General features: G+C 38.8%; 1 protein-coding gene across 1 annotated transcript in view; it reads left to right on the forward strand.

Moving 5' to 3' along the window:
• LOC124594462 (inactive ubiquitin carboxyl-terminal hydrolase MINDY-4B) overlaps positions 1-15,006 on the forward strand; it is a 335,745-nt gene extending 320,739 nt beyond the window's left edge. The window contains exons 6-9 of the mRNA XM_047132838.1: positions 10,640-10,710; positions 11,010-11,157; positions 14,486-14,691; positions 14,859-15,006. Coding sequence (XP_046988794.1) covers positions 10,640-10,710; positions 11,010-11,157; positions 14,486-14,691; positions 14,859-15,006 — 573 coding nt within the window. The remainder of the gene's footprint in view (positions 1-10,639; positions 10,711-11,009; positions 11,158-14,485; positions 14,692-14,858) is intronic.
• Positions 15,007-15,425: the final 419 nt, after the last annotated feature.

Raw genomic sequence — 15,425 nt, forward strand, 5'->3', positions numbered from 1 at the left:
TTCCACTGGTGGTGTTAAAAAAAGCTTAGTTTCATAGCATCATATGTATTATGGAATTTTGTCAAAAATGTTCAAATGTGTGTGAATTCCTAAGGGACCAAACAGCTGAGGTCATTGGTCCCTAGACTTACACACTACTTAAACTAACTTATGCTAAGGACAACACACACACCCATGCCTGAGGGAGGACTCGAACCTCTGGCGGGAGGAGCCACACAGTCCGTGACATGACACCTAAAACCGCGCGGCCACTGCACACGGCGGAATTTTGTTGATAATTCATATATTTCATAAGATATTACATCAAACAAAACATATAAGTAAACAGAAATAAACACTTATTACAAAAGCACCATTCTTATGCACAGTAAGAGATTGATCGACAGCACAATTCTTCCCTCCTCACAGGGTATGTTCAGTCACTTTTATGTGGCAGTCATAAGCAGTGGGTGTTTTGATGTATAGTTGCTTAAGATACTGCTGGAGATCGGGCCTGAATTACCTCGTAATGACACCACCAACTACGGCTAACAATTGCGCTCTAGCCATTACCAAATGATTTATGTGCTCCGCTTTGCTTCGAGTTGTGCTTGCTGGTTGTTTCCTTTTCTTATTTTTGGAATGAGTGCAAAGAGCAATCTTGCTCTGTCACAGGGTTCAAATATGAGTCTCACAACACCAGATGGAATCAGTGATCCATATGTACATAATTACATCGATTCTGCCTTCCCAGGTGCACAGAAGTCAGAACGGACATGGGCTGCCAGCCCTCTGAGAGGGAAGCGCAGCTTGTCCCGTCACTCTGCTCTTCTCCCATTAACAGCCAGAACTCCTCATTTGTTTTATGTTCATGGCTGACTGCCAGAAAAGTGTCCACTATAAAATGAGTCCCAGTACAAGGAATAATAGAACGTATATAAATTATTCAAACTTGTAATCTGAATTTTGCAAAGCAAATTTAATTAAACTATCAACATTTAATACCAAAAGCATTGTATTCACAAAAAGCAGCAACTCTGTGACTTTGGGAAGACAGCTTCAAAATAATTAGTAGGAACGATATTGTAAATCGATTCATCACTCCTTCTTGTTGGCAAATAAATCTGTCATCTCAGACTGAAACGTTCAATTTTGCACACAAATGACTTTTCACAGGATAGCATCCCTAAGGTACTCAGTTGGTCTTCTTTCATGGTGTTTTGTAGTAATGTCTTAATTCTCTTGAGCATTGAAAAGCCCCACTCAGCTTCTGATGTCGAGATAGGCGTCGTGATTAGCAGTTTCAAATCTTTAACAGTCTCGTCGAATGTGTCATGAAGTTCATCCTCTACAATCAGCAAAAGAACTGCATCAGCAACTACTCTCAACTCAGGCCTAGCATAGAAGACTTGAAGCTCACCCTTCAACTTTCTTTTATCCAGAAATGTATATGTGTCTTTAATTTCAAAGTATTTGTCTGGAAATTTTGTGATGTATTTGTCAAACTGATTTACATCAAATAAGTTGGCTGCAATGAGGTGTCCAGTGAACTGAAAACATAATTTTATTTCAGAAAGGATGGCATCACACACTTCCAAAGCATCTCTTTTTTTATGCCCATCAAGAACCCGTGGCTTCTTGGCAGGCAGCATTACATCATTTTCGAAACTAATCTCATTAGGGATGGAGCCAATGTCATCTCTGATGTTTTGCATTACCGCTTCAAAGTTCTGGTTGTCCTACATTGCTGGGTCAGTTCAGTTATCTTCTTCTGAAGCTGATTAAAAAGTACATCTGCATGAGGCATTATCTTATAGAAAAATGATAGCAAGAAAATGAATTCATTATCTCGCAGTCTTTGTTTGTATAAACCAGTTTTTTCAATAGTAGAAGATGGTCTTATGTTCTCATTTGTTTCAGTGAATTCCATAACAGCAATAAGATTTTTCCCTGCTTTCAAAAACATATTTTACTACTCGCGAATGGTAATTCCATCTCATCACACACATGCGGCAAGCTTTTTTGAATAATGCTATGCAACACTTTTGAACTCTGTGGTGAGTTAGAAAAGATAGAAGAAATACCTGAATGGTGTGCAAAAAAGATGCAGGCTTTGTGATTAACAGAGGTGAGCTGTGTGCGACTCGTGGTGATGCCGTTCATAGTTTGGCATCTTGTAATAGTGATAGTGCCGTCTCATTTCCTTAGTGCGTTCACTGACACCACTACGTTTGCTCACCCTGCCTGTCCACGCGTGGCAGCAGCAGCGCTTATCTATAGCGCATACTGTGGTACCATATTTGGAGAGGCCTCTAGAATTTCCGGATCATCATGTGTATAGCTAGTTCTGTTGGGATGGAGCAGCAGTGAGGTCCGGACAGCCAATACTCGCCCGACCACTGTTGACACACATGCACTGTCAGCTGGAAGAATGTGCTCATGAGAGTGCATGACCACGTCAAGGATCAGATTCAGCAAGTTTTAGTTGATTCGATTGTGATATTCGAGTAGTGCAACTTTCACTTGTGTGTGTGTATGTGTGTGTGTGTGTGTGTGTGTGTGTGTGTGTGTGTGTGTGTGTGTCCACCCTTCGAAGTACTTCGTGGCAATAAGTTGTCAATTGACGATTTATACTGGGATCTTTCCCGTGCCGACTTGAGTGGGTATGACCGTTGGTTGGTCATTCGGTTGGTCGTCACAGTAGACAATGTGCATTTGGTCTTCCGATCACTTCTGGCTTCTCTGTGTTTGTGCCAACTTATAACTCATCTGTGTTGTTTCACAGTGACTGATTTTAGTGTTGTGAGTTGTTGGTGGAATTATTTTCCCAGATCTGTGCATATCTTGTGGTTTTGAATGAGCAGTTATTTTAATGCTGTTTGCGTACTGGATTTATTGGGGAGTTGCGAACAGACATCAGGTTGGTTTGGGCTGCAGCAGCGAGCAGGTCCGTGCAGCGTGAGGGCTAGCCGGGGCCACTGCCAGATCGAGGAGGGGTAGTTGTGAGAGCAATGACTTCGTTGCACACCGTACCCTGGACATTTAAGTTGAGTGAAGAGTTAACTGCTAATGCAACCTCGACTATTCTGAGATCTCACCTTTGGTCGGCAGGTTGTTGCTCCCAGGGCCGCTGAGCCTGGCAACGAGTGAAGTATTTCGAGGTGGTGAAATATTGCAGCCGTCTTTCTCTATTTGTTATTCATTATTGAATTTAATATTATTCTTATTAGCTGTGGTGTCACTGCCAGACACCACACTTGCTAGGTGGTAGCTTTAAATCGGCCGCGGTCCATTAGTACATGTCGGACCCGCGTGTCGCCACTGTGTGATCGCAGACCGAGCGCCACCACAAGGCAGGTCTCGAGATACCGACTAGCACTCGCCCCAGTTGTACGGACAACTCTGCTAGCGACTACACTGACGAAGCCTCGCTCCTTTGCCGAGCAGATAGTTAGAATAGCCTTCAGCTAAGTCCATGGCTACGACCTAGCAAGGCACCATTAGTAACATTGCATGTATCTAAAGAGTCTCACTTGTATCGCCACAATCTCCAGATGTACCACAAGGATGGATTAAAGTTAAGTATTACAGAAGCTGCATACTTTTCTTTATAGCAATCATTACATATCCTGTTTCAGACCTCACGCACCCTCTTTGGCTTAGCGCGTGCCTGTCAGCTTCCTCTCATTGTGTCTAGGCTGTCTTGTCTAGACACAACAATTTTTGGCAACGAGGATGGGATAATGTGGTGTCACCGCCAGACACCACACTTGCTAGGTGGTAGCTTTAAATCGGCCGCGGTCCATTAGTACATGTCGGACCTGTGTGTCGCCACTGTGTGATCGCAGACCGAGCGCCACCACAAGGCAGGTCTCGAGATACCGACTAGCACTCGCCCCAGTTGTACGGACGACTTTGCTAGCGACTACACTGATGAAGCCTCGCTCCTTTACCGAGCAGATAGTTAGAATAGCCTTCAGCTAAGTCCATGGCTACGACCTAGCAAGGCACCATTAGTAACATTGCATGTATCTAAAGAGTCTCACTTGTATCGCCACAATCTCCAGATGTACCACAAGGATGGATTAAAGTTAAGTATTACAGAAGCTACATACTTTTCTTTATAGCAATCATTACGTATCCTGTTTCAGACCTCACGCACCCTCTTTGGCTTAGCGCGTGCCTGTCGGCTTCCTCTCATTGTGTCTAGGCTGTCTTGTCTAGACACAACAATTTTTGGCAACGAGGATGGGATAATGTGGTGTCACCGCCAGACACCACACTTGCTAGGTGGTAGCTTTAAATCGGCCGCGATCCATTAGTACATGTCGGACCTGCGTGTCGCCACTGTGTGATCGCAGACCGAGCGCCACCACAAGGCAGGTCTCGAGATACCGACTAGCACTCGCCCCAGTTGTACGGACGACTTTGCTAGCGACTACACTGATGAAGCCTCGCTCCTTTGCCGAGCAGATAGTTAGAATAGCCTTCAGCTAAGTCCATGGCTACGACCTAGCAAGGCACCATTAGTAACATTGCATGTATCTAAAGAGTCTCACTTGTATTGCCACAATCTCCAGATGTACCACAAGGATGGATTAAAGTTAAGTATTACAGAAGCTATGTACTTTTCTTTATAGCAATCATTACGTATCCTGTTTCAGACCTCACGCACCCTCTTTGGCTTAGCGCGTGCCTGTCGGCTTCCTCTCATTGTGTCTAGGCTGTCTTGTCTAGACACAACATTAGCAAAGTGCAACCAGCGGTATTTTCTGCCTTGTGGCCGCTAAGGCCCCAGTTACCTGCCTTGGAGGTTAGCGTACTTTTCCGGCAGTGTACCTTTTCTCATCATGTTGATGCTGCCCGACACAGCGTGTAGTTCGACAGCGTCTTGTATTGTACTCTGCAATTTTTTTTAAGGTCTACCTTGGTTCTAGTGTTTCCTTTGGCCTTGGGTGTTTTCTGAAGACGTAGTGCTGTCTGTCTCTTCACCCTTGCCTAAAAATATTCCATCATTGTACCAGTGACTGGACGTTAGGCAGATGGGTTGGTCGGTCAGTTGGCACTTAAGCTGCCCCTAGTTTTGAGTTACCATCCTGTTACGTGAGTACAACTCTTGGCTGCCTGTCTCACCTTACCTTATGTTTGAGGCTGACCCTTGGAACACTTGCTGAGAACCGCTTGTCCTGATTCCTTAGATTGTGATGTTTGTTTTAAGGATATTTGTAATTTTCTAATTATTGTTTGTGTGGCCTTCAGCTGAGCAATAATTCCACTTCTTTGGTGATAAGGCTTTCAGCCGTGTTACAATAAGTTTTTTTTTTTTAAAGAAAACTTGTTTTAAAAGCAAAGTATGTGTTGAAATGTGTGCCATTTGGAATTGTTATTTCTGACTTCTAATTCAGGCCTTCACCCGTTTGTGATTTTAAGTTGTAGTGGCCTTCAGCCACGAAATAATTTCACTTCTTTCATAATAAGGCCTTCAGCCATGCTACAATAAGTTTTTTTTAAAAACAAACTTGTTTTAAAAACAAGGTATTTGTTGAGATGTGTGCTAGTTGGAAATATTTTCTGACTTCTAATTCAGGCCATCAGCTGTTTGTTATTTGAAATTGTTTGTGGCCTTCAGCAGAGTAATAATTTCACTTCTTTTATAATAAGGCTTTCAGCTGTGTTACAGTTTGTTTTAAAACAAAGTATTTACCTTAATATGTGCTATTTGGAATTGTTCTTCTGACTTCTAATTCAGGCCTTCAGCCGTTTGTTGTTTGAGGTTATTGTTGGTGGCCTTCACCCCAAAAATTGTGGATTTCCCTCCCCCTGTGATAAGGCCTTCAGCCATCATGCAGTCAATTGTGTGTGTGTGTGTGTGTGTGTGTGTGTGTGTGTGTTTTAAGAGATTGTTTTAAAATCCTAATTTCTTTAAATAAAGTTTACATATTTGTTATGCAACCGAGAGTAACTGATTGTGGTCCCATCCACAATCGTAATCTTATCCTGCCCTATCCTGAGATTCAGCTCTCAAGAGACTGCCATAGACATAAGGTTGAACTGAGCGCATAATGATGGATGCAGTTTGAATTTGGATATTTGTCTTTAATTAATTTCTGAACCCCGTTCAACTTGCCATTCATACAGTTTGCACCATCGTAACTCTGAGCTATTAGTTTTGCTTGATCATTGCCAATTAATGGTTCAATTTCTTTCAGAATACTTCAGCTATAGTATGAGCATTCTGACTTTCTGGATTAACAAAGTTCCAAAATCTTTTAACAGGTTTTCCCGCAACAACATAATGCAAAACAATAACCAACTGAAATTCACAAGACACATATGTGCTTTCATCCACGATTATTGCAACATAATCAGTGCATTTTATTTCCTTATAAACTTCATCATAGTACACTTCGAATGCACATTGCAGTAGTTTGTTCTGAACAGTCATAGAAACGCCTTTGATCACTGATGCTTGAATGAGATGAACTTGAAGATCTTTATCCACTTCTGTGCTGAACTGAATTAGCTCATGAAAACCCCCTTATTTGGAGAGGTATCAGATTCATCATGGCCCCTGATAGCCAATTCCAAAGCACCACAGAACCGAATACAGTTTACTCTTTTGCACACATTTGTTGTGGCTGTCAATTTTTTGTCTATATTACAAATCTAATTTCTGCTGAATGTTGGTTTTGCATAGAAATGAAAGACTAAGCACATTATTCATGTGTCACTTTGACATTTCATGTACTTTCATTTTAGACCATATTTGCCCAATATCAATTACTCTGGTCTTACACCAATGAACATCTCCTGCAAATAACACACAAGGAAAACAAAATACAGCAGTGCTTTCTTCACAACTACAAATCTGTTTCTTCTTTTGGTAAATTTCTGGATTGAACTTATGGCATCAATTTTTTGTTTGCTGATACAGATTGATTTGGGAGTGGCCTACCTAGCATTTTTAATCTGAGAGTCCTGTTGCTAAATGGCATTTTTAATAACTCATTTACTTTGCCCATGTTTGTTATTTTCAGTCAACTGAATTTTCCCTTGCAGATAACACTGTGCAGACAACTATGTACGGTCAATTACCTGACCTCGCAATAACTACAATGTATTTGTACAGAACTGTATCACACGAACATAATGAGTATAAATAGAAATACTTCACCTTTGTTTGAAAAACAGATGCTCAATGGGTGGTGGATCCATTAGTTATTTTGTTCTGTAGCAATAGCCATGCTGTTGTGAAATACACCAGTATTGAAGTAATGCCTCATAGTTGCAAAATCTAAGGGCATAATTATATTAAAATTACATATAGCTATTTATAACATTATTTAAGTGTATTATTCTGTATTTGATTTAATTAAGCATTAATTAGTGTTTAGGGATGCATTTGTATTAACTTGCAGAAAGATTGTAAAACTGGATTACAAGAAATTTGCACCCCGATGTATTCTAACATGATCGCTAGATGGCAAATTGTGCTTCTATAGGTCCTGCACTTTACTGCTCTTGTAAAACTGGATTACAAGAAATTTGCGCCCCAATGTATTCTAACATGATAGCTAGATGGCAAATTGTGCTTCTATAGGTCCTGCACTTTACTGCTCTCTGGCAGAAGGAGTGGAAAGCTCTGAGTCAGAAACCAACAGCCAAGCCTTTCAAACAGCGCTTATGAGGACAGACAGTGCCAATCTGCAGTTGGCTCCAAGCTTCAGAAAACTAACGCAACAGCATGTGTGGCAAAACGTGACTCTTCAAATCAGAAAATACATACTCTGAAACAATGTTTTACGTGCAGTTCACATAGGTTTCTCTTTCTTTCTTTTTTATACAAGTGGTGCCACGGCACAGCAACACTACCTCAGAAGCTGCCCCTCCCATGCATTGGATAGATATGTACCCAGTAGGACAGTTCATATTGAGAAAGAACCTCCTTGAAATAATCACCCTAAAAAAAACTTGTGAGGAACCATAGATTGATCTATAATAGGTGTACAACAAAGCATAGGGCTATAGATAGAAAGATGCTGAAAGAAATGCATTTGGCTGTCAAGAGAGCAATGTGTGATGCCTTCAATGACTACTGTAGCAGAATATTGTCAAATGATCTTTCACAGAACACAAAGAAATTCTGATCATATGTAATGGCTGTTAGCAGTACTAAAGTTAGTGTACACTCCCCTAGCAAATATGACAAGAACTGACATTAAAGGTAGCAAAGTGAAAGCTGAATTGCTTAATTCCATTTTCAAATGTTTCTGTGCAAAGGAAAACCTGGGAGAATTGACCCACCTTAATCCTCATACAACTGAAAAGATGAATGACATAAGTATTAGTGTCAGTGGTGTTGAGAAACAGATGAAATTGTCAAAATTGGACAAATCTCCAGGTTCTGATGCAATCCCTGTCAGATTCTTTACTGAATTTGTGGCTGAATTAGCTGCTCTTCTAACTATAATCTATCATAGATCACCTGAACAAAAAATAGTGTCCAGTTCTTGAGGTCACACCGATATACAGGAAGGGTAGTAGAAGTGATCCACAAAACTACTGTCCAATATCCTTGATACTGAGTTGTTGTAAAATCTTAGAACATATTCTGAGCTCAAGGAATATGAGGTACCTTGAACAGAATGACCTCCTCAGTGCCAAAGAGTGGAGATTCTGAAATCATCAATCAAGTGAAACTCAAATCACACTTTTCTCACATGACATACTGAAAGGTTTTGATGAAGGCATTCAGGTAGATGCAGTATTTCTTGATTTGCAAAAAGCATTTGATTCAGTACCATTCCTATGCTTGTTGTCAAGAGTATGATCATGTGGGGTACCAAGTGAAATTTGTGGCTGGACTGAGGACTTTTTTGTTGGGAGGATGCAGCATGTTATCTTGGATGGAGAGTTATTGTCAGATGTAGAAGTTACTTTGGATGTCCCCCAGGGAAGTGTGTTCAGACCCTTGCAGTTCATGTTATATATTAATGACCTTGCAGACAATATTAATAGTAACATCAGGCTGTTCACAAATGATGCAGTCATCTATAATGAAATACTATCTGAAAGAAGCTGCATAAATATTCAGCCAGATCTTGATAAGATTTTCAAGTGGTGCAAAGATTGGCAACTTGCCTTAAATGTTCAGAAATGTAAAATTGTGCACTTCATAAAACAAAAAATCATAAAATCCTATGACCATAATATCAATGAGTCACTGCTGGAATTGGTCAACTCAAACACCTAAGTGTAACACTTTGTAGGGATATAAAATGGATAGTCATAGATAAAGCATGTGGTAGACTTTGGTTTATTGGTAGAATACGGGGGAAATGGAATCAGTCTACAAAGGAAATTGCTTACAAATCACTAATATGACTCATTCTAGAATATTGCTCAAGTGTGCGGGACCCATACAAAAAAAGGACTAACAGGAGATGTTGAATGTACACATAGAAGGGCAACATGAATGGTCACATGTTTGTTTAATCCATGGGTGAGTGTCACAAAGATACTGAATGAACTGAACCAGAACACTCTTGATGACAGATGTAACTATCCTGAGAAAGTCTATTAAAGTTTCAAGACCTGGATTTAAATGATGACCCTAGAAATAGATAAAACAATCCCCTATGTATTGCTCACATAGAGATCATGAGGATCAGATTAAAATAATTACTGCAAGCACAGAGGCATTCAGACAATCGTTCTTCCTGTGCTCCATATGTGTGTGTGGAACGGAAAAAAACTCAATAACTGGTACAGTGGGATGTACCCTCTGCCATAAACAACATGGTGGTTTGCAGAGTACAGATGTAAATGTTAAATATTAAGCCTTAAGAACAGAAGATAATATCACAGACATTAATTCTAATTTCTATCAGAGCCACAGAAATAGAAAATAATACCACCTCCTCATCAAGCATCAGAGCACAAATTAGTTGTAATACCTTATTAGTGTTATAGTTGTACAGTAACTGGCAACATTTCCTGCATACATAGAAGTACACAATAATGAAGGAATCCCCACCACTACTAACCATTTGAATAAAGCCACTGTAGGATTATCTGAACGGAAGAAAAGGGTAAAAATGAAATTTTATTTCTTGGGGAAGCAAACACCTTTAATGGTAAAACTACCATAAACCCTAAAGTTTGATGTGGACTCCAAACCATGGTGCAACACCTTTAAACATAAGGGAAAAACTAATGTGATAAGCATTTTCCAGTTCCGTGTGTTTAAAGACGCGAGAAGTGCTGTGGTTTAGTTGTAAAAGAGGGAAAACCAATTTCTATGTTGAAAGTGTGAACATTTGACACTTTGCTGTCTCTTACTGCTTTTTCAGATCTCTGTCATCTCTCATTGATAGTCTGAAGAAATGTTCTGATTACTTTTAAATCTCCAGGCAACTTTATACCATGATTAAGAAACATCCTTTTTAACATCTATGATCAGTAAATAACGAGTACCTATTGTTGGTCAATAATGTGAAGGTGAAGTGTAAAAGAAAAGTTGCAACTAAGGATGACAGTGTAGTTAATGTTTAAAAAAAATTCTTGTAGTTTTAAATGCAGTTGGTGACTTTGCAGGAAAAAATTACTCATCAGGACTGCCACTTCTGTCTATTTAATGTTAAAAATGGAAATTTCTTAGTTTCAGGAAGAGACAGGACCAGGAATGATGCTTCTGCTGTACAGTGCTGTGCTCTCTCGTGGACCAAGCAAGTTAGTATTACAGGACATGTAAATATCATGACTGCATGAAATATGCTCTGAAAATCACAGATAGCACTACAAATGCTACTTCCATCTTATGTTTCTCCTTTCACTATATTCCTCCTCCCTCCCCCACCCCCCCCACCCCCCCAACCCCTCTCCTTCCTCATTACATCTGTCAATGAAGTAACCTTCGCCTCTGAGATCTTAAGAAAATAGTATATATATCCTAATTTCCGAGAGAATTTATGAATAAATTCCGCACACAGTTTTATGCAAATAAAATAATGTGCCAGTTTTTGATGCAGGGTGATGAAAGATCTAGACAATGACAAAGCTTTCCTAATGGGAGCAGCAGAAGAGGGTTCTCACTGTGTTATTATGCTTCTACTCACTGGCCGAGCCACGCCTTATCTTCACAATGGGGTCATTTATGTAGGAGATGAAGACCATTATGTGAGTGAAGCAATATTGCAAGTATACCAAATAATAATTTATAAACTATCTTATCATATCACTGTTTATAAAAGTGCACTTTGCTCTCACTAAATATCACATAGCACACTCCTTCAGCAACAAGATCCAAAACGGACACCACACTGATTTCTTTCTTTGTCTGGTCATCATATGTTTAGTTAAAAGGTTATAATTAGCTGTAATAGATCAATGAAAGCTTAAAAGAAATTCAGATGGAAATATTACAAAATTCTTAACTTTCATTTATGAGAATTTTTAATTAACTTTCTATTTCAAAAATGGTGATCGAAAATAATGTCCGAGTGTGCTGGCAAGAAAAATTTCAAAGAAAACAAAAAGGCATATTCTACACCTATATGTATGCATTCTATAGGCCACCATACAGTAAATACAGAAAGTTAAACTTGGTAGCAGATTAAAACTGTGCATCATGCCAGGACTTCAAACCTGGAGCCTTGCCATTCAAGGGAAATGCTGTTACTGACTAAGCAATCCAGACATGACTTTTTACCCTCCCTCACATACTGCATTTATTGTGGTATTACATAAAGTAAAAATGTTTTTTGCAAGACCAGTTAAATTTTCATAATCAAATGGTAAGTACTTAATTAATGGATAATAAATTGTGGCCTTGAATAACTTAAATAAAATTTCATGATGTCTCAAGTTTTGATGAAATTGGCTATGACTTTAACAAATTAAACAACAGAAAGTTACAGTGCCTTTGATGTTCATGTATCTTCAAAATTATGTCCTCTCTTATTCTTCTCTATTTTGAAGTGAATGTAACAGGATGATCAACTTTCTGGAATATTGCGTTTACAAGTATTGACTGTCAGGAATGTTCTAATTATCTATAAATAGTAAATACTATTACTGTTGCTGTAACAGCTACAATGTATCATGTACTTCATCAGTAGACATGTATCATACCTTACAACACTGAAATGGTATCAAAACACTTCAAAACCGAAAGTGGCATCAGTCTTTTCATTTTGGCAAAATAGCCTAAATGATGTTGCTTTACACACTCCTGGGAGAACTGAGTTTCAGAGAAATGGCTTAGCCACAACCAAGGGGACTGCTTATGGAATGAACCTTTAACTCTGCAGCAGAAATGAATTTGTAACATATCATTTCACAGCTGCACCTGTGGTTTGTCCCTTTCGTTATAGTGGATGCCAGGGCCAGTTTCCAGTATCCCATGGTTCAATGGATTTTGGCCACCCTGGCGGTGATGGGCCAATCTTTCCATAGTCCTCGTAAATGTGTTGTGGTCAGCCTTCAAGGCCAGCTTAGGCCTGTGGCTTTCGCACGATGGCCAGTGGTTTTCAGTGAGTGATTTTTCATAATCACTCAAGTTGCTCCAGGTTGCTTTTCAAAGACAGAGGGACTATAAGAAATGAAGTGCATTCCAGTGCACAGGAATGGGATTTCATTTTGTCATTTTCCAATTTTTTCCCGGAAGTACTACGGTTTTATAAGTGTGGGATGCACAGTAGTAAGAAACTTTATAGCAGAGTGTGGATGCATTATCTAGTTGGAGATGGTTTTTATTAAAAGTCATGGACTTGGTCAGATATACTGAAGCCAATAAATTCCATTTGTTTCTGTGGAAATTTGATGTGTAATGATTTTTTGTTTCGTGTGACCAGCAAATCTTGAAGTGTATTGCTGTCTTGTTGCGAAGATAACCAGTGGTTGTTTCAGGAGGTGCTAACATTTTCCAGTTCAGTAGTCAGAAAACGAGACAGCTACTTAAAAAATCTACTCACCAAGCAGTGGCTGGAAAAGAATATAAAAGGTGTGAAAACTTGCAAACTTTTGGGGCCAGTGATTCCTTCTTCTTGCAGAGGAGTTGAAGGGAATGGAAGAGGGATAAAGAAAAAGGAATGGTGAGGTTTAGAAGAGTTACAGGAAAGTCACCCTGAATCCCAGGACAGGGGACACTTACTAGATGGGCTGACATGGAAAGACTGGTTGTTGATGACTATTCACTTGCATCCCACTCTGGTACACTATGTTTCACCTGCTACCTTCACAATCTTTTACATATACTTCTGGATACTTCACACTTTGGTTTTCTTTTTTTTTTTTTTTTTTTTTTTTCATTTCTACAACATCTCTACCAATTACATCATGAAAAATTCTCTGATGGCTAGACAAACACTTGGAGGACAAACAACTATAGATAAAAAATAAGAGAGGAAGAGAATAGAACAAGGAAAGGAAGAACTGTTCCACCCAGCTTGAGTGTGCACAGTCACTTCACTGTGAAGTTTCCTAAAGCACAGGAAACCCCCTACATTTTTCCCTGCAGATAGAAAGAAAATAGACCATGGAAGAAAATAGAACAATGAAAGGATATCCATCTCATGTGCGCCCAGATGTCCAACTGTGAAGTTTCTCAATGCACTGGAAACCGTCTTGCTTTTACCACTAGAATAACACATCTTTCACTGTCATGCATTCATCTGGCTTCCATTCTTCTGTACCTGGTCCATTTTCTAAAAGATAGCTGCGACATCCTATTTCCTCTTCCCTTTGAACTCTAAAATCATGTAAGCTTATACTTTGTACTCCTTTTTTGTTACTGAATTCAGCCCTACTTTGCTGTTCAGAAGTTCCCATAATGGCTTCTTTTGCTGCAAAAATGGCACCACCACCACCACCTTTCCCTTGATGTGCAATTTCATATTACCCCATTCAGAATGTATGTTACAACCATACAATTCCAAAAAAATGTACATGTATCATGTTATCACTGAGTTTCAGAATGATTAAAAATGTGTGCTGTATGACAACAGCCCTGAATTTCACAGATAGTGTGACTTCATGCCGAAAAACTCTGGACAACTTTCCTGTAGCACAAAAGATTTTAAAATTGAAGACTGACCACACTGCCAAGTCCGTTTTACTTGGCAAGGCTGTAAAGTATTCTTGTGAAGTCATTGAACTCTCTGAACTGCTATAATAACTCACTCTCCAAACCACCTACCACTACTTTGTTTTTGCCAAATTTTTAGTTTAATTTTATTTAAAAGGAGAAAATAAGTTCATTAATACTGTGTTTTATTGTATCCTCACATTAGTATTGATTTACAATATTAAATGCAACTGTAAAGTGAATGTTCACTAATGTTTTCTACATCTGAAATTATTCCAATTTACATTTTCAATGACTGTCTGTAATTTGAAAGATGATCAATTTTTAAGTAGCACAGCAGAAACCGACACATTTCCTAATACTAATTTGCTCCAGTTCTTTATACACACATTGTATTGTTCAAATATATTCTTCTTGCAGGCATTACCACAATTTGGAGTGCTGGCTCGGACAGAAGTAGGTCTTCTTTGGGATGAAGCTACAGGGAGTGATGACGAATCTAGAAAACCTGGTTCTCGGCTAAAGACACCATCTCTTCCTGTATGGGTCATTAGATGTGCAGGTCATTATGGTGTTATTTTCAGTACCAACCGCGAACTGCTACGCAACTACCATGCAGAGAGAAGGTAAAATTTTTCTTTTTCATTGAAAATTGTTCATCACTGAACCTAAATGAATACAAAAACACAACTTTCTGATTTATTGATATTGTAAAATACAAAATAGTATGAAATAAGTTTCTAACTTAGAGTTTTATGTAACATTAGTAATGTAATAACTACATTTTTGGCAGGTTTGAATTACAGTATTATACTTGTGAAGGTGGTTACTGCCAAATGACAGTTGACACACGCTATGAGGAAGATCAGAACAGCTCTAAGGAAACAAACAGAGAAAATTCTGTAATACCACAATTAGAAAAAGTAATACATACAAAGTAAGTACTGAATTTTTGTTTGATAGTCTTCTATGTATGTTAACTGTAAATGTTGATTTCCTATAAAAAAAAAAAAAACTTTCAATAATAGTTTATAATTTTATGTAAAGGCTTACTTCCAAATTAATTTGACTATAAAATTTAAAATGTATTTGTTGAATGGACATTATACAATAATATACTAGCAGAATTCTAGTAGACTTTAAAGACAGGAACTGATATGCACAAGTGCAAGAAGAGAAAGGTTATTGGAGGTTGTTGATGAAGTACAGCACACTAGAACTAATGTTTGTTTAAAACAGAGATACTTTAAATTACATGGGATTAAAAAAATTAATTTAAAGCAATATCTACTACATTAGAAGCCAAGTACAATTCATATCTGAGAAAGATCAGGAAGTGATTTCTACAATGTGGGTATTG

The sequence above is a fragment of the Schistocerca americana genome, chromosome 2 (assembly GCF_021461395.2).
Source record: "Schistocerca americana isolate TAMUIC-IGC-003095 chromosome 2, iqSchAmer2.1, whole genome shotgun sequence".
Taxonomy (NCBI): domain Eukaryota; kingdom Metazoa; phylum Arthropoda; class Insecta; order Orthoptera; family Acrididae; genus Schistocerca; species Schistocerca americana.